This window comes from Pelodiscus sinensis, chromosome 19 (assembly GCF_052426305.1).
Source record: "Pelodiscus sinensis isolate ZL-2025 chromosome 19, ASM5242630v1, whole genome shotgun sequence".
NCBI classification, from domain to species: domain Eukaryota; kingdom Metazoa; phylum Chordata; order Testudines; family Trionychidae; genus Pelodiscus; species Pelodiscus sinensis.
In genome coordinates this window covers 15728273-15746815 of record NC_143070.1, presented here as the reverse complement: position 1 = coordinate 15746815, position 18543 = coordinate 15728273, and the positions used below count along the sequence as shown (strand labels likewise).

General features: G+C 54.4%; 1 protein-coding gene across 1 annotated transcript in view; it reads left to right on the top strand.

The window, feature by feature from the left end:
• Positions 1-18543, top strand: part of LOC149522210 (C-type lectin domain family 2 member D-like) — a 241450-nt gene that overhangs the window by 220739 nt on the left and 2168 nt on the right. The window contains exons 4-6 of the mRNA XM_089771507.1: positions 13235-13410; positions 14044-14147; positions 18170-18309. Of these exons, the coding sequence (XP_089627633.1) occupies positions 13235-13410; positions 14044-14147; positions 18170-18309 (420 nt within the window). The remainder of the gene's footprint in view (positions 1-13234; positions 13411-14043; positions 14148-18169; positions 18310-18543) is intronic.

Here is an 18543-nt window from a genome sequence, read left to right as displayed (position 1 = left end):
AAATATATAATCAAAGATTTCAAATTAACACATTTCAATATTTACTTACATCAAAATCAAGTATTTTCTAACATGTCACAATCATTTACCCTTATTAGCAATACAATACATTCAAACTTTTTAAAAGTGAGGCCCATACAGGCAAAAAAAGAGGATCACATCAGTTTTATGCAACCTCCATTCAACAGCAGAGGGCTGCAAAAAACAAAAACCAGGCCCCCTAGGCATACATACACTATGTCCTTGAAACTTTCCAAACAAATTAATATTAGAATAAGTATAAGAGATTTGATCCAAAATGGAATTTATAAATGCTTAAAAACATACGTTAGGATTAGGGATGTGAGCGACTAGTTGACTACCCAATAAGCCTAGGTTTATCAGGTAGTCGAGTCACTACTCGACTACTCATCTCCTCCTTGTGCCGCTCCCAGAAGCTAACCCTGATGCGGCTCTGCAGTTTAAATGTAGTAGGAAGCGGCTGCCTGCACTCCCGGCTCCTACAACATTTAAACTGCAGACCCACAGCAGGGGTAACGAGTGCCTTCTCTTATCGACTAATCGAGCAGTTGATGGAAATTCCATTGACTACTCAATTAGCTAATTAAACACTACTTAATATCCTAGTTAGGATGTAATAGCTTTTATACTCTTAACTACAGAGTTGCTACAGTAACAGTATCATTTTACAATGATTCTACATAACATAACCCAAAGAGTTGTCTTTATTTGAATTTCAGAAAATTACAGCATTAAAAATTACATCCAATAATTCCCACTGGAATTATCTTAATATTTTACATCTGCGTTTCCTAGTAAATAGGATGGAAAAATTATCTTGACAAGTGTACTTATTCTGAGTTGTTTATAAAGATACAGAAAGATATTGCTGTTTTACTTACAATTTTTAATCTCTCTTACACATACGCTAGAGAAAACCCTAATAACTGGCATTCTGAGACCATCAAAAACCCTGAACTCACAAGTGATATCTAGTATTTAGTGGATGTCAAAGCAGTTCAGCTTCTCTGCACTTAGAAATCCTGAGTACAATCACTGTTCAGAACCCTTCCCTCCAATTCTTTATAAATACAAAGATATGGCAGGAAAAAATTGAGGTGCATGCAGTTTTGCTATGCTCCTCCTCTGATCCTGCTCAGCCAGGGTATGTCTACACTACAGCACTAATTCGAACTAACTTAATTCAAATTATTTAAATCGAACTAAGCTAATTTTAACTAGTGCATCTAGACCTAAAAACTAATATGAATTAGCATTTTGCTGATTCAAAATAGCATGTCCACACTGAGTGGACCCTGAACGGAAGTTAAGGCTGGCTGGAAGCAGTGCTGGCAGGTCATCAGGTTAGGACTTAGAGTGTGGAGCTGCTGTCTCAGGCTAGCTGAGGGCTGTGCTTAAAGGGACCCAACCCCCACCCCGGACAGACAGTTCTCAGGATTCCCCGCTTGCTTGTCTACCTCGATGAGGTATAGCAAAGCAGTCCTGGCTTGGAGTGCCCTGAATGCCCACGCTCGGCACATCACAGCACTTGGCCATCAGCCCAGCTGCACTTGCCACAGGCTGCCATCCGGGGGGGGGGGGTCAGTCGGGGGGCTGTCAGGATTCGGGAGGCCCTGCAGGACAGCTTCCACCCCAAGGAGCCCGCAGAGCCACCCCAGTCCTCCCCATCGGGGGCTCGTGTCCCATTTCTCCCTCACCTCCTTCCACTTACCCCTCCCTAGCCCCCCTTCCTGATGTACAAAATAAAGGACATGTGTGTTCAAAAATAGAAACTGTCTTTATTTAACAAAACTAGGGGGAGGGGTGGGATTAAACTCTGGGGAGACTGGGAAAAGGAGGTGGGAGAGGGGAGGGGGAAACCTGGAAGGAGGGAGCTGGAAGGAGGAAGCCAGGGGAAGAAGGAGGAGGGGAAGTAGAAAACTATGGTAGGCCATATCTTCAGTACTGTGTACAGATGTGGTCTCCTCACCTCAAAAGAGATGTTTTGGCCTTGGAAAGGGTTCAGAAAAGGGCAAGTAAAATGATCAGTGGTTTGGAACAGGTCCCATATGAAGAGAGGCTAAAGAGACTGGGACTTTTCAGCTTAGAAAAGAGGAGACTGAGGGGGGATATGATAGAGGTCTATAAAAGCAGGAGTGGTGTGGAGAGGGTGCATAAAGAAAAGTTCTTAATTAGTTCTCATAATAGAAGGACTAAAGGACACCAAATGAAATGAATAGGTAGCAAGCTTCAAACTAATAAGCGAAAGTTCTTCTTCACAAAGCAAATAGTCAACCTGTGGAACTCTTTGCCACAGGAGGCTGTGAAGAACTATAACAGAGTTTAAAGAGACGTTAGATAAAGTCATGGAGGTTGGGTCCATGGAGTGCGATTAGCCAGGGGATAGGAATGGTGTCCCTGGCCTCTGTTTGTGGAAGGCTGGAGATGGATGGCACGAGATAAATGGCTTGGTTGTTGTCTTCAGTCCATACCCTCCGGGGTAGCTGGTGTTGGCTGCTGTCAGCAGACAGGCTACTGGGCTAGATGGACCTTTGGTCTGACCCAGTACGGCCATTCTTATGTTCTTATGTTCTTAGCTCAGGGCTCAGGGTCAGGGGTCTCACTGGACCACCTTGATTTTCATTCAAACCTGCTCCTGGGTTCACATGTGGCCTTTGGTGGCCAGGCTGGCAGCTATCCTGCCCTAGTCGGCCACTTTCCTGTGCCTAGTGTGGAGGTCGTGGACGTTGGAGGCCTCCCCCTAAGCCTCAATAAGGTCCACGATCTCCGCACTTGACAAGGCGGGTGCCCGCCTCTTGCGGCCCTGGGCAGGCTCCTGGGAGCTGCCAGCCTGGTCCCGGGAAGAGGCGGAGGGCTGGGTGGCAGCGGGTGGCTGGCTCGTGCCGTGCCAGTTACAGGGTCTGCTGGCTGGGTGCTGGCAGGCTTGTACCGGGCATTGTAGCCAGACTGTGGCCCTTTAAGGGCTCCAGGGCCGGGAGGGGGGCAGAAGAGTTTCCCTGGTTGTGCCCAGAGTGGCCACCAGGGCAAGCTGGGGAGGGCTAGCCTCCCACTAGTTCGAATTAAGTGGCCCTTAATTCGAACTAGCTAATTCGAACTAGGTGTTAGTCCTCGTAGAATGAGGTTTACCTAGTTCAAATTAAGCACTCCGCTGGTTCGAATTAAGTTCGAACTAGCGGTTTGCCTGCGTAGCGCCTATGAAAGTTAATTTGAACTAACGGCTGTTAGTTCGAATTAACTTTGTAGTGTAGACATACCCTTAGCGAGGTGGGGTAAAATATTTTAAATAGTGTTTTAAATAAATACATCCTAAGACTTTTCAGAATGGCCCCGCAGCTCGTCCCTCCACTCCCTGAGCACTCTAGAGCGCATTTCATCAGGCCCTGGGGACAGAGACAGCAACTCCTCCTGGTGACTTTTAACTTTCCCTTTTCCTATGGCAGCTTCTGAACCTGCCCCGTGTCCCCTGGCAGCCGAGTGCCTGGCCAGCAGCAGAGCGGAGCAGAGCATCAGTAGCGTTTAACACCCCTCGGGCAGAATGCCCTGGGGGTTGCACATGGGGTGCAGGGCTGGGAGGAGCACTTGGCCAGGATAGAAAGCAGCAGATTCACACCCCCTTGCCAGTGATGAGTGGCTGTTTCTGATGCAGTGTGCCTCTGAGATGACAAGTGGCAGGTGGGTTGCTGTGGCAAGGTGGATGCAGGGCAGGGACAGGCAAGGTACGTCTCACAGGGTGCATCCATCCCCGGACCATCACACCAGGACCCTTGGGCACAGAGAAACTGCTGCTTTAACTGAGTGGCTGCTCTGCATGGCTGCTCTGTGCTAGGGGTAGGGGAGGCTTTGTGTCATCTCTCCGCCCTCAGCCCAATCCTCAGCCAGAAACAACCAGCCAATAGGAGCTAAGAGATTGGCCTGGGGAGCAGGGACAGTGCAAATCTCTCTCCCCTTTTCCCCACTGGAGCAGAGAGCCACATGGAGGAAGCTGCTTGTCACTTTAAGTGATCTAGGGCAGCAGCAGGCAGAGATCCCAGTCTGCCTCCAGGGTGCTGCAGGGCTGTTGTCTGGGAGCTGCTTAGGGAACTGCCTCCCAGCCAAAGCCTACCTCTAGCACCCCTGCCCTTCCTGCACCCCAACTCTCTTCCCCAGGTCACCATCCAAACCCTCTGCTCCCCCTTGTCCCCAGTCACAGTTCTCTCCCAGACCCTGTATCCCTCCTATACCCCTCTCCCAAGTCACAACCCTCTCCTTCACCTGAACTCCCTCTCAAACCTCACACTCCCTCCTGCACCCCAGTCCCTTTTCCTGTGCACCCTCCTGCACCCAGCCTCCATCCTAGACCCCACACCCCTCCACTGAAAAGTGCAGCCCTTGACCTCTTACCAAAATCTTGAATGGTTCCCCCCACCAAAAATTATTGCCCACCCCTGCTGTAAGGGGTTGCTGCAAGGGGGTCACTGAGGTAACCCCCCACTCAGAGAGCCCTGTGAAGTTGGGCAGTTGACTTGGTGACCCCAGACCTGCGCTGACACTGGAGGTGGCTGCTCGAAGTGGAAGTTCTGATGCCGCTTTCCTAGCTTCATGCTCGCTGATCTACTCTGGGCTCCATACTCCATTTTATAGCTTACAGTGTGTTCACATGGTGTGTGTTTGCCTCCAGGGTGGGCAGCTGTGGGTGTTGTTCCATCAGCCGGACTTCAACCTCCCAGCAACCAGTTGAGTCCCCTACTGAGCTGTCGGTGAGGTAAAAGGAGAGAGGTGGGCTACGTCTACACTGGCCCCTTTTCCGAAAGGGGCATGCTAATTTTACAGGTCGTAATAGGGAAATCTGCGGGGGATTTAAATATCCCCCACGGCATTTAAATAAAAATGTCCGCCGCTTTTTTCCGGCTTTTAGAAAAGCCGGAAAAGAGCGTCTACACTGGCCCCGATCCTCTGGAAAAAAGCCCTTTGAAGTAGGAATAAGAGATCCTCTGGAAAAGGGCTTTTTTCCGGAGGATTGGGGCCAGTGTAGACGCTCTTTTCCGGCTTTTCTAAAAGCCGGAAAAAAGCGGCGGACATTTTTATTTAAATGCCGCGGGGGATATTTAAATCCCCCGCAGATTTCCCTATTACGACCTGTAAAATTAGCATGCCCCTTTCGGAAAAGGGGCCAGTGTAGACGTAGCCTTGAAGTTTGAACCGCTGGGGCATTAGCTCAGCTCCAGCAATGCCAACTCGAGAGTGAACTTTCCAGCCCTACCAGCCAGCTCAAGAAATGGAGGATTCTGTACCCAATCCAGCTGCAGGTATTTGCACATCAAAGACTTTCCCTTAGTGTGGCCCAGAGAGCTCAAGCATTCAGTGGGGGAGGGCACGAAAAACTGGACATTAAACCCTAGTAACAGCAGCGTCCCTTCCCTGTGTCAGCAGCAGCTTGCAGCAGGTCAGGGTCCCCTGTCAGGGCTGGCACTGGGACCACATTTTCCAAAGGGCTCAGTTCCCACTTAGCCCCCTAAATAAGGGGGAAGCTTTTCAAAAGGGAAGAAGAGACAAAGGGGGGAGGGGATTCAGACCGAGCACAAAGTGGCCCTGTGCTTAGATCACTACACTGTGCCTCCTACTCAGTGCAAAGCACCCGCCAATGTAAGTACAAATTCCTACACCTCACATCATGAACTTCTGAGTACATGTAAATATAACCCTTCTGCCAGGCCGAGTAAATAGCAGCAAGGGCCGGGTTCAGTATCTCGGGATCTCCTCCCAACAAGATAATACAACACCGGCTCGAGCCCCCACCCAGTGACCTGGGAAATCTTACATACACCTCTGGGTGCCTCAAAAGAGGCGATTCTTCCCCTCTGGCAAGCACAGAGCCTCAGTATAGTAGCAAACCTTTAATAACAGGAGGTAACCAACATCTGCGGTCTGGTGGTGGCTCCGCCGATGGCTCCGCCTCTCCGTGGGGTTCTGCTGCCACGTCGACGCGAGTCACCCCGCCACACTCCACTTGTCGTCCAGTGAGCCGCCGCCACACTCCATGGCTATGTCTACACTCGGCCACCTATTCCGGAAAATCAGCCGCTTTCCGGAATAAGCTGCGAGCTGTCTACACTGGCCCTTGAATTTCCGGAAAAGCAACTATGCTCTACTGTACAAAATCAGCCGCTATTCCGGAAAAACTATTCTGCTCTCGCTCGGACATAAATCCTTATTCCGGAACACTGTTCCGGAAAAGGGCCAGTGTAGACAGCCCAGTAGTCTTTTCCGGAAAAAAGCCCCGATCGCCTATCGCGCGATCGGGGCCCTTTTCCTTTTCCGGAAAAGCAGCCTGCCAATGTAGACACTCCTTTTCCAGAAATACTTATAACAAAAACTATGCTTCCGGAAATTCATGCCAGTGTAGACACAGCGCACCTGTCATCCAGTGAGCCACCTCCACCATCCTCCACTGTCCTGTCCCCCTCCAGTGTCCATCCCATCACAGCAAACCACTCTCCTAGTAGCTTAGCACTAGGCTCTCCTCAGCAACAGTGATTTCAGCTCATAACAAAGGAGTTTTAGCACTAGTACACCACAGCTCACAACTACACTACTAATGAAACCCCAATTAACTCTGATATTCAACAGTGGGGAAAAGAGAAAGTGTAATCAGTGTTATTCAGGCCCTCAAATAGGGTTTCCACAACCACATACAAAAACCTACCCTCAGCCTTTCTCCATTTAAACTGTTTGGAACCCATACCCCTTGTCTAGCAAGTGCTACTTAGTTTATGGCGAATCCCTCTGTCACAAACAGTTCTACCATTCCATTGTCTTTGATTCGCATAATCAGGGTAACAACACTTTTATCCCCCCTGCCTCAATAACAGAGAGACTGGGGCTCCCACAGTGGCCAAAGTGACCATTTGAGCTGCTATGAGCACATACCTGACAGGGTGGGTGTCTATGCAAATTGGGCTCAGCCCCCAGGTCTCTTTGCACCTCTTGCCACAGTTTACCACCAGATGTCAGGATAGAGTTTACCCTGACCCAGCTTACATAAATAACAGACTCTGGGGCAGTCCCAGCCTCCTCTCCCAGAACACGAACACTGAATTGCAGCCCTTAGGCATGTCCTGCTGTGCTGCACATTAGCAGTTTGTCTCTGCCAGGGCTGGTCACAAGGCCCCAGCCCGGGAGAGGAGGAGTTGGTCGGTGGAAGGGGCAACGCCCCCGACTGTCAAACCATCTCCCAGCTACAGAAACTACTTCGGCCTGCCTCCCCGGGCTACACTGACGTACTAGGCTCCTTGACTCCCCCCACCAGCGGCCGCGGCGGGTCTGAGCCAGGAGCAGAAACAGGCTCAGCGACACCGGGGAGTCTCCGAGCCGCGCGCCGGGCTCAGCTGGGTGCAGGGTCCGCTCCGCGCTGCCGAGGGGCTGGTGAGCGCTGGGGGACCCGGGTTGGGGGGGTAGGAGGGGGCAGGACTCGCCGAGCTGCGGGGCGCTCCGGGGGGGCAGAGGAGGAACTAGGGGCTGGGAGACGCGGGGGGGGGGGTCACCCCATGTCGGGGATCACGTGGACCCCTGGATACTCGGGGGGGGGGGGATTTGCTTCTCCCCGGGGCCGGTCCTTAGCTGCCGGGAGCGGGGCTCCGCTTGGGGCGGGCATGGCCTGGGGGGCTGCCCCACGGGCAGGGGGGAAGGGAGGGGGCGACACGCACACAGCGCCCGGGGCTGTACGGGGGGGCGGGTTTCGGGGCGCCCTTTGCTCCCCCCGCGGCGGGCTGGGCGCCGCTCCGAGCCGGGTCCGGGCGAGCGGGGGCGAACGCGCTGCCCGGGGGCTGCCGCGCCAGCAATGGGAGCCCGGGTGAGCCAGGGCAGAACGGAACCTGTGTCTAACACACGTTTTGGCTGCTGTTTCGCTCTGTGGTTTTCTCACAGTTTAGTCACAGCCCGTCTCTTACTCTGCATTCACGTGGGCGCGGGGCTGCAGTTCTGCCCGGACCCGGCAGAGGCCGCTGTGGTGCGGGGACCGGGAGCCGCCAGGACGAAGCCGGGTTGTGGGAGGAGGTGACAAGTGGGTGCGCGGATCTCCGCTCCCTGCCCGGCCCTCTGGCTGCAGCCTCCTCCCGCCCCGAGACACCGAACCGCCCAACTCCGATCAGCCCCTGAGCCAGGCACCTAAACCGTAATTTCTCTCCCCCCCCTCCGCCCCGCGTAGCACGGGGGGGCAGGCGGCAGAGAACTGGACTGGAGCCGGTAAAGCCGGGAGCATCTGTAACCGTGTCCCCTAGTGAGTGCGCTCCAGGCTTCCCGCGAGGAGCTGAGCTGTCGCTCTCGGTCTGTGCGGTTCATTTTACCTCGTTTCTGAGTGACGCGGGACTCCAAAAAATGATTTAAAAATATTTCCCCCTCTTCACCTTCTGTTTCTGAGTCTCTACGGTGGATCCAGGGCTTCCTCGGCATCCACAAAGGCTGGAGACATCCCTTAATTAAAAAAAAAAATGAAAACTGAGATTCTCCCCGAGCTGTTTGGAGAAAACTGTAGTTTGGTTTTAAATTTTACAGCGCTTTATTATTTTTGTACTTTTTCCACCCAAATATTTCATCTCTGCCCATCTATGATTAAGTTGTTTAAACAAATGTGTTGCAATGATAGAAAAAAAGTCGTGTGTCTGAAAACTGCAGGTACTGGGGGTACTTCTAATTTTTTGTTCAAGAGGGGATACTTTATTTAAAAAGAAAAAAAGTTTAGAAACATTGCTTTACAGTGCCGAAGCCACATGCTGCTTTTCCCCATCTGAATTCCAAGCCAACAAGCACAGAAGCAGCTCCCCTCCCTCATCAGATCACCTTTGAAACTCTTCTTTTCTATTTGTAGTGATTTATGTTTAACACTGTACTGGTTTAGTGATGTGCTACTGGTAGCAGTTACAAACTTGTATGATTGTAAGGAACTGCTGCTTTAAGATACCATAGGCACAGTCCTACAGGCAGCAGTTGCCTGTGATGCTTTCTGTAGAACTGCTCCTTGTAGGATGGTGCTATTGGTGAGTGTTACTGATGAGTAGGTTTGTAAGAAATTGCTTTTACAAGACATTTACTACCAAATGTAGCATGGGGAAGGGCAGGGGCTTCAGCAGAGCTACTGAGCATGCTCAGTGCCCCTAAATACTCCCTACGGAGCACATCACTGCAGGGAGCAGCTCTGAACAAGCCACCACAGCTCCCAGTTGCAATGTGCTGCTCCTGTTCCACAGAGTGCAGTTACATGCCCAGCACCAGCAGTGCAGCAACAGGGCGAAGTGACCGAGAGGTTCAGGCAGCGCAGCCTGGATCAGAGATGCAGCCCCCAGCGCTGGGTGTGCAGCATAGGCCGGGCGCTGCAACAAGCAGAGTCTCAGCCCAACTACTGGCAGAAGCTCTGCTCCCTGCAATCCAAGGGGCCATCCCCACGTGCCCAGAGCCCCACCAGGGCAGGGAAAGGACAAGGCGGGACGGGAGAAGAGAGTGTCTGGGTCTCTGCCTGTCCGTTACAAACTCGCAGCTGCAGAGCCAAATGGCATTCGCTGCCTCATTACGCTGCCGCCTCGCGACTAAACCACAGGCGGCCACAGGGGTGTAGGCATGCTGTATGCAAATGAGGTGCCCACCCCCAATGGGGCTTCCCCCACCCCAGTGAGCTCCTATCACTAGGGAGCGATTTGGGTTTTTTTTTTTTTTTTTCTGCCCCTTCCTTTCGTGTGCTCCAGCAGGGAACACCGGAGGGGGCGGGTATTGCGACCCCCTGCTGGGTTGCTGTCCCCGGGGATGTCCCATCACTCCTATAACAGGGGTCGTGGTCCCACCCGACCTGTGGGTGCCTGCCATGCATGGGCGGGCCCCGGCGTAGGGCTCTGGGGCAAGTCCAATCTCGGAAGCCCTTGGAAGTGGTGTAGGTTGGGATTTAAGGGAGTTCAATCACTATGGCACCACCTCTGGCTCGGGCTGGGGCTAAATCCCCCGCCCCCTCCACTCCTGATCTAGCCCGCTTGGCCCATCTCAGCTTCCAACTTGGCTGGGGAGCCCAGAGTGGGGAGGACGCAGGGGCAGGACCCGCCCGGCCGTGCTTTGCTGCTGCTGCATCGGGCTGCAACCCAAAGAGGAGCCGAGCCCGGCCCAGCGCTTGCGGCAGCGTCCCCAGCCTGAGCGCGGCGGAGAGACCATGGGGTCAGCAGATGGGAGAGCTGAGAGCCACGTGCCGCTGCAGGAGACGCATGTTGAGGCCTGTGAACACTTGCAGACTGGAGGGGAGCCAGGTAAAGGGCATCACTGCCTAGGACCGGGTGGGAGAGACACAGACTGGACTGGGGGGACCAAGCTCTCAGTGGCAGCAGCAGCAACTGCCCAGCCCCCCTCTGTGGGCAGTAGGGCCCCGACCCATAGCTCCCAGGGGCTGGCTGGTGCGCACAGCGCTGGACGTGTGGCTGGGCAGGGGCCATTTGGGCTGGTGGGTCAGACCCCCTGTGACAGCCCTGGCCGCTCTCGGCCTGGCTCCTTCTCCCCGTTGAGTTGTGTGGTGCACAGGTGAGACCCCGTATGCGGAGACAGACACCGGGTGGTGGGGGCTCATGCCCCTGAAACATACAGGTCCTTACCTCTGTGCTCTGAGCTCAGTGGCCTGGTACTGGCCCAGCTAGCAGTGCGGGGAGGGGGGGGCGCTGGGTTGAGGGTGGAGAGGCTGTTCTGCCAGCCCCAGCCTGCCTGAGCCCCTGGGCGCCTCTGTAAGAGGGTCTGGTGGGAGGCGCGAGGGGCAGAACGGGGCGTGTTCTAGGGCAGCCCTAGCCTGGTGCTGTCAGTGAGACCCGGTGCCTGACGGGTCCCTCTGTTTCAGGTCATGGCTGTAACTACAACAAGCGTACAGTCGCCCTGGGAGTCGTGATCTTTGGTCTCCTCATGGCTGTTATTGCCCTGGCAGGTGAGTTCTCAGCCTTCCCTGCCCCCCTCTCTGCATGTCCCACCCCCTGGGGCTGCCCCAGTCACAGCATCTCCTCCTGGCCTGTCTGGCTCCTGCCTCTGGGACAGAAGCTTCTTGGGGGATGCTCCTCCCAGAGCCGCCTCCTGCCCCCTCCCAGGCCCTGCCCTGGGCACTCGCTGGGGGGTGGGGTGGGGCTGACTGACACTAGCCCCCCCGCCCCCCCCAGTCCATCTCTGAACAAGTGGGGTCCCAGTGACTATTGTTGGGCTCCAGACACAGTCTGAGGGGTGGGGGGGGGATGATTGACGCGTTGGGGACAGGGCAGAGATGAGCTGGGCCCTCTGCCTGCAGCCTGTCGCCTTGAGACACCAGCCTGGCCTTCCTGTGTCCCCACGTTGTGCCCAGGGCCGGGCTGGCAGGTGCTGCCCATGACTGAAGTGAGCCTGGGAATGTTGATTCCTTGATAAAATGGAATTGGTGCAAATAGGTGACATCCATGCACGGCAGGGTGTGGAAAGGGGCCTGCCCTGGTGCTGGTCTCTGCAGTATCTGACCAGAGCGGCACTTGCTGCGCCAGCACCTCTGTGTGAAGGGTTTGCACGGACGAAGCGTTCTCGAATTCTTTTCCCATACGTGTGCAGAATAAATTTTATGTGCACTGAGGCAGATCCAGATGTGCACCACCTGCAGCAACACACACTGCTTCTGTGGGCGCCCTGCTCATCAGTGGGGCTACACCTGAATTTCCTTGGGTGGCTGCCCAAGTGCTCCGCTCATACTTACAGGGGACACTGCTGAGCGTTCAGTTCAGCGGGCCTGTTGCTGGCAGCGTTGGCTCATGGTGTGTAAGGTGAGAGCCAGGAGCTTGGGGCTCCACCCTGCTGAGTGCAGGGAGCCCAGAGCACGGGTGGGGATGGCACCAGTCAGAGGCTCCCAGCCCTGAACGGCTCCTTGCAGTGCCCTGGCCCTCCCAGGCAGTACGGGAAGGGGCCCCCATGCCTGGCACCCTGGGAGCCATATAGGCCCATGTCCAGCTCTGGTCTGTACAGGGTGCGAAACCTGAAATTGTGCCGCTAGAGCAGCCCCCTGAGATCAGTGACACAAAGCACACACTGATTGGCACCAGGAAGTATCGTGCGCGTGGCCTGACCCGCTCCAGCCGTGCGCCAGAACTAGTGCAAACAGCACCCTGCACGGTGACCTCTCTGGAGGATACAGGCCTTGGATCCCCCTGCCCCAGCTGCTAATGGCCCCCAGACCCGAGCCTCCTGAGCACTGGCTCGCGCCCCCCTTGAGGCAGTGGGGGTGGGGAGAAGGGGGCGCTGCAGAACTGGCACATGCACAGAGCTGGTTTAAAAGCCATTTATCTGTGTCGACTCCTAGAGCCTGCCTCCCTCATTCCCCCGGGCTGCTGCCCATACGTGTGGGGAGCTGGCTTGAAAGCTGCTTCCTACTGGCCCCCCTCACCCTCCACAGTGCTGCCTCTCCATAAAGGCAGCAGCGTGGGAGTTGGGGGGAAGGAGACTCTATTATCTGATGCTCCTGGGGAGCTTAACAAGCTGGCTCCTCCCAGCACTGGCTCCCACCTGCCCCCCTGCTGCTGTTTCTCTGGGAGGCAGTGGGGGGGAGGGGAACTCAGTGGGAACTTGCATGTCCCTGACATACAGTCACTGCACTTCTCAAAGCAGGTGAGTAACTGAGAGTTGTGTGTCTGGCCCTAGGACTCGTTCCTGGGCTGCTCTGAGCTGTCCCTGCCCTGGGCTGGGCGTGTCCCTTCCCGCCCGGCAAACGTCTCCCGCCAGGCGTCTCCCTCGCCCTGCGTCTGGCTGCGCTGGGAGCTCCGGGCAGTGGGCGCTTGGCCTGGCGAAGGGCAGGGAGTTTGTTCCCACCCTTCCCATAGCCCCCTCCTGGGCAGCCCAGGGGAGGGGAGGGGCAGTGGTGCAGGCGAGCAGAGCTCCTCGGGCAACCAGCCTGGGGAACCCTGCTGAACCCACCTCTCCTGCCTGCTGCACCCCTGCCGCCCCCTGTTGTGACCCGCAGCCTGGGGGCTTAGACACAGGAACCCTTTGTCAGCTGCTTCCCTGCTGAACCTGAACAGAGACAGTGGCCTGGTGAGACCCGCGACCGGTCACCCCCCTCAGGGGCTGGATTCCCAGCGTCCCCCTGGCTCCTTCACACCCCTCCCTCCTCACCACCTGCCAGGGTCAGAGGAGTCTCAGCAGCCTGGGGCGCCGGGATCATTTCTCCCACCCACGGGCAGGTCCCCTCACCCCACATGCTCCTGTCTCGTTTCAGTGTCGTTATCTGGGCACTCTCCAGCTGTGCTGGGCCCCACATGCCCGGACAGCTGGGTCGGCTACCAGGGGAAATGCTTCTATTTCTCCAAGACCGAAGGGAACTGGCCCTACAGCCGGAGCAACTGCTCTGCCCTGGGGGCCTCCCTGGCTGCAATCGACACCTTGCAGGAAATGGTGAGAGACTCTCGCACTGGCCTGGCCTGGGCTCTGCCCTGCGGGCGAGGAGCAGCTCAGAGCCCAGAGCCAATGGACTTTCCAGCTGCTGATGCCCGGCCAGGCTGGGCCCAGGCCCCTCTGGTGTCAGTGACCGGGGGGGAGGTGGATCAGCCACTGTCAGGCCTCTCTGGGGCGGGGCGGGGCTGGGCTGTCCCCGGAGTCTGCTGGGCTGCCTTGGGCTGGAGGGGGCTGAGACCCCATCGTGGCTGGAAGGGCCAGTGCCCCTGGGGAGGGGAAGAGCAGCCAGCTGGGAGTGGGGGAGGGGTCCCCTTAGGCCTGGCCCCTCCCAGCATCCCCTGCACTGATCATCTCTCTCCTTCCCCGAGGAGGATGGAGGGAGCCCAGCTGCCCTGTCAGGCGAGGGTTTCACACAGAGCCTGGCCTGGCCTGGGGGGTGGGACCCAGCCCTGGGGAGGTTGGGCTGGGGGAGGGTTAATACTGAATTACCCAGCACTGGGCAAGGGGGAGGGGGAAATCCCCAGCCACCCCCTGGGAACACTCAGACCCCTCTGTATACTCCTGGGATTCCCTGCCCAGAGCCGGGGAGCAGCAGGGTCAGGCCCTGACACCCCTCCCCCTCCGCTGTTCTAGGATTTCCTGCTGCGCTACAAAGGCAAACCTGACTATTGGATCGGCCTCTGCAGGGACCCGGGGCAGCCTTGGAAATGGGCCAACGGCACCGAATTCAACCACCTGTGAGTCTGCCCCCTCTCTGTGAGCTCCCTGGGCTTTGGGTCCCTGGTGTCTGAGGTGCTGAGTTCAGACTGACCCCCAGCCAGTGCGGTGGGAGCAGCCAGAGAGCAGTCATAAGGTCTGGGTGCCTGAGGCTACTGTAGCCCAGTTCCAGTGACAGGCCTAGTTCAGTGACCTCTCAAGTCTGATTTCAGTGGGAGCCGGGTGGGATCAAATACTCAACCCCCCTGAGCTGATTGCAGGGTATGAATCCTAGAATGCCAGATTAGGCCTCACTGGTGGGGAAGGGGTGTGAAAATATCATTTCAAGCTGCACCATGGAATCTCTAGAGAGACATTCCCAGCTTGAACCCTACGAGCACAGCAGTAGGGAAGTGCCACCAAACTCCCCATGCTGTCAGCTGTGTGATTGTGAAAAGCCCAGCGAGATGAGAGAGGCTACAAAGCAGAAAATCCAATAATATTGGAGTGTCTCAGCTCTCCCCATATTGCCTGGGTACGTGTCTCTTCAGGAGGGGAGCTGTGAAGGAACATGGCAATGAAATTGCAGCACTGCCAACACTGTGTAACCCGGTGCTCACATTTACCTCTGCACCAGATGCCTGGCGGGTCCCTAGTGTTTTCTGAGGCTCATGGGTGTTGAAGTTAAGTCTAGCTGTCTAATGCCAGGCAAACAGTGGTAAAGACCAGAATTAACAGACACACAAGTGAGTGTGTAAAGGGAAATCGTGCCTCGTCAAGCATGTGTTCAAGGGGGATCCAGTGGCTCTAGTGTACGTATATTTCCAGAAGGCCTTTGACAAGGTCCCTCACCAAAGGCTTGTAAGTAAGTTGTCATGGGAAAAGAGGGAAGGTCCTGTCATGGACTGAAGATAGGAAACAAAGGGTAGGAATAAAGGGTAAGTTTTCAAAATGGAGAGAGGTAACTAGTAGGGTCCCCCAAGGGTCTGTCCTGGGATGGATCGTATTTATAAATGATCTGGAGAAGGGGTAAACAGTGGGGTGGCAAAATTTGCAGATGATACTTAAACTGTTTGAGACAGTTAAGACCAAAGCAGACTGTGAAGAGCTTCAAAAGGATCTCACAAAACACGGTGAATGGGCAATAAAATGGCAAATGAATTTTAATGTTGATAAATGTAAAGTAGTGCACATTGGAAAAATAATCCCGACTATACATACAATATGATGGGGATTAATTTAACCACAACTACTCGAGAGCGAGATCTTGGAGTCACTGTGGATAGTTCTCTGAAAACATCCACTCAGTGCGCAGCGGCAGTGAAAAAAGCAAACAATGTTAGGAATCATTAACAAAGGGATATAGAATAAGACAGAAAATATCTTACTGCCTCTATATAAGGCCATAGGACACCCACATCTTGAATACTGTGTACAGATGTGGTCACATCATTTCAAAAAAGAGAGGTGCACAGTGGCTGCTTCCCAGTATTTACACTGGGCTTGATAATAAATCAGTGTTTTTATTAAGTGTAACAAGTGGCTGTGATGGACTGGGCCCGGTTTGGGCATCGCTGAGGGTGCCTGCTCAGGATGTATTGCTCAGAACAAGGGCTCTTTACAGCCCCAGACTGGACACCTTCCCTAACAGGCCACAAACCCGTCACACTGAACAAAACCCATCAGACGCACCAGTTCTCCCTGTGCCACAATCAGCCCCGAGCCTGCACACAGGGTTATAGAAGCCAATCTCACCTACCCCAAACGGGTTCTCCCGGTCCCAAAAGACCAGTCACTGTTCCCGGTCAATTTACACTTTGGATCTTACCCACAAGATCATTCTGAGCCAATCCTTTAGCATCTAAAATCTAAGGGTGTCTCTAGACTGGCCAGTTTTTCCGGAAAATCAACCGCTTTTTCGGAAAAACTTGCCAGCTGTCTACACTGGCCGCTTGAATTTCCGCAAAAGCACTGACGATCTCATGTAAGACTGTCAGTGTTCTTGCGGAAATACTATGCTGCTCCCATTCAGGCAAAAGTCCTTTTGCGCAAAACTTTTGCGCAAAAGGGCCAGTGTAGACAGCTCAGATTTGTTTTCTGCAAAAAAGCCCCGATCGCGAAAATGGCAATCGGGGCTTTTTTGCGGAAAAGCGCATCTAGATTGGCCACAGACGCTTTTGCCAATCTAGACGCTCTGTTCCGAAAATGCTTTTAACGGAAAACTTTTCCGTTAAAAGCATTTCTGGAAAATCATGCCAATCTAGACGTAGCCTAAAAGTTTATTAATAAAAGAAAGAAAAGCATGAGAGTGAGGTTAAGGACAATACATTCCATGCATCCCAGTTCTCGATGCAGGCTCTCAGCAGAGATGTTAGAAACTGCTGGCTTAAAATCTCTGGTGTACATCCTATATCAGGATGGGCCCATGATTCTTCACGACCCTCTGTGCCTCTCAAAGCTGCATCTGGGATCAGTAGCAGAATTGAAGGCAGGAAGGAGATTGCCACTTGGCATTTTATATCCATTGCTGGTAACTTCCAAGCTGGAACAGGTCACATGGCCCAGTGACCTACCCCTGTGTCCCAAGTCAGCAGTCATGATATTGGCTGGTTTGCAGGTCCACATTCCTCAGGTGTGTGAGCCTTGTCCCTGGAGCCTTGCTAATTAGCTTAGTCACTGACTGAACATTCCTGGCCCATTGCTCTGTCTCAGACAGAAATGTCCAGCATTAACACAGAGCACATGTTTATAGCGCCACATACAGATATTATACAAGTACGTGAACAACATACGTAAAATCAGTAGAACACAAGCTTTCATTTGACATCTCACATGGCCCCCTTTGTACAGACTTTGGGGTAAACACCCCCCCTCCCACTTTGGGTGCAGCAGTGATCTGGCTTCTTCCTTTACAATTCAGTAATATGACAGTGGGACACAAGTGATTGCAGGTGAAAACACTCAGGTCAAAGCAAGTTACTAAGACAAAACAAAACAGCCAGCGAATCCTAATACACAAAGGCTAGATCTACACTACACCCCTGTCGGCAGAGGGATGTAAATAAACTGGGCTTGACAAATCAGTGTATCTACTCGCCCATGGTGAGTAGATTTCAGCCAGTTGTCCCGTTCACCGGCCGTGCGCGCATGCTCAGTGCCGGTCTGGCGCATGTGCGGTGCCGGGCTGGCGAGTGGATTTCGCTGCCATTTGTCGAGCCCTGTAAATAAAGCACATTGAAAGTGCAAATGAAGTGGGCATTTAAATATCCCGCACATCATTAGCATAATCACATTCTGGTGCTGTTTCGAACAAGCGCCATTTCGAAACTGAAACTGCAGTTCTGCCGACGGGGTGATTTTTCGATAGATCCTGTACTCCTCGTGATGTGATCAGGCGGGCAGGGGCTGGGTTAGCCTGGCTCTGGGACACGTCTTGGCCCACTCAGAGCCAGAGGCTGGAGGTCTGGGGGTAGGGAGATCCCAGCCTGCCCAGAGTGGTGCTGAGACCATGGGGGAGGATTTTCCTGTGGGCCGGGATCCCGCCCTGTGCCCTGGTGGGTCGTGCTGGGTCCAGCTCTGGCGGAAGCTGAGTGTGAGCGGCTGGGTCACGCCATGGCCCCTGGGTCTGTGCTGCTGCCGTTTAGCTCCAGCCTCCCCAGCGCAGCCTGGCCTGCCGGGCTCCCGGACTGAGGGCTGATGTCAAGTGCCCGGGGAGCCCGAGCCCCAGCTCTTCTGTGCGGTGTCACTGCTGCTCCCCGGAACCTGCACCTGGGGCAGTTTGGGTGCTGGGGCATCTGGGTGGGGATGAGCAGGAACTGGGGTTAAAACATCCCCTCGGCGTAAATGCTCCATGGAGGCCAGTTCCTCTTAGAACCTCACTTGGCCCCACTGCCCCCTGTCCCCTGTGGAGCAGATGGGGACAGGGCTCCTGCAGGTAGAGGAAGGGAACTGAGGGGCTGTGAAAGCAGCAGCTCCCTGCCCTGTGCGAGTGTCGCCCCCTGTCTGACCAACAGGAAACACCCGACTCCTACGTCACACCCGCTCCCTGGCTTCTGCCCTGCAGGTTTGGGATCGGAGGAGATGGCGACTGCGCATATCTGAACGAGAAGAAGGTCAGCAGCTTGCGGTGCTCTGGTGACTTGCCCCGGATCTGCAGCAAATCCGATGCATTTACAGCAGCAAAGGAGACTCCAGCGGGAGGAGGTTTGTAACTTATTTTACCGGCACCAGCTCTCCCCGCCCTCCTTTGTTGCATCTGATACGGAGGCAGAGGGTGGGGGAGGGTGTAGTCATTAGGATTAGCCAATAAGCCCAGGTTTATCGGTTAATCGTTTAAATGACAATTCACTGACATCCCTAGTTTGGAAGCTTCAAGGGGAAGCAGAGTCAGTCTGTACAGGATAAACATAAAAAACAACAAATAATCTAGTAGCACTT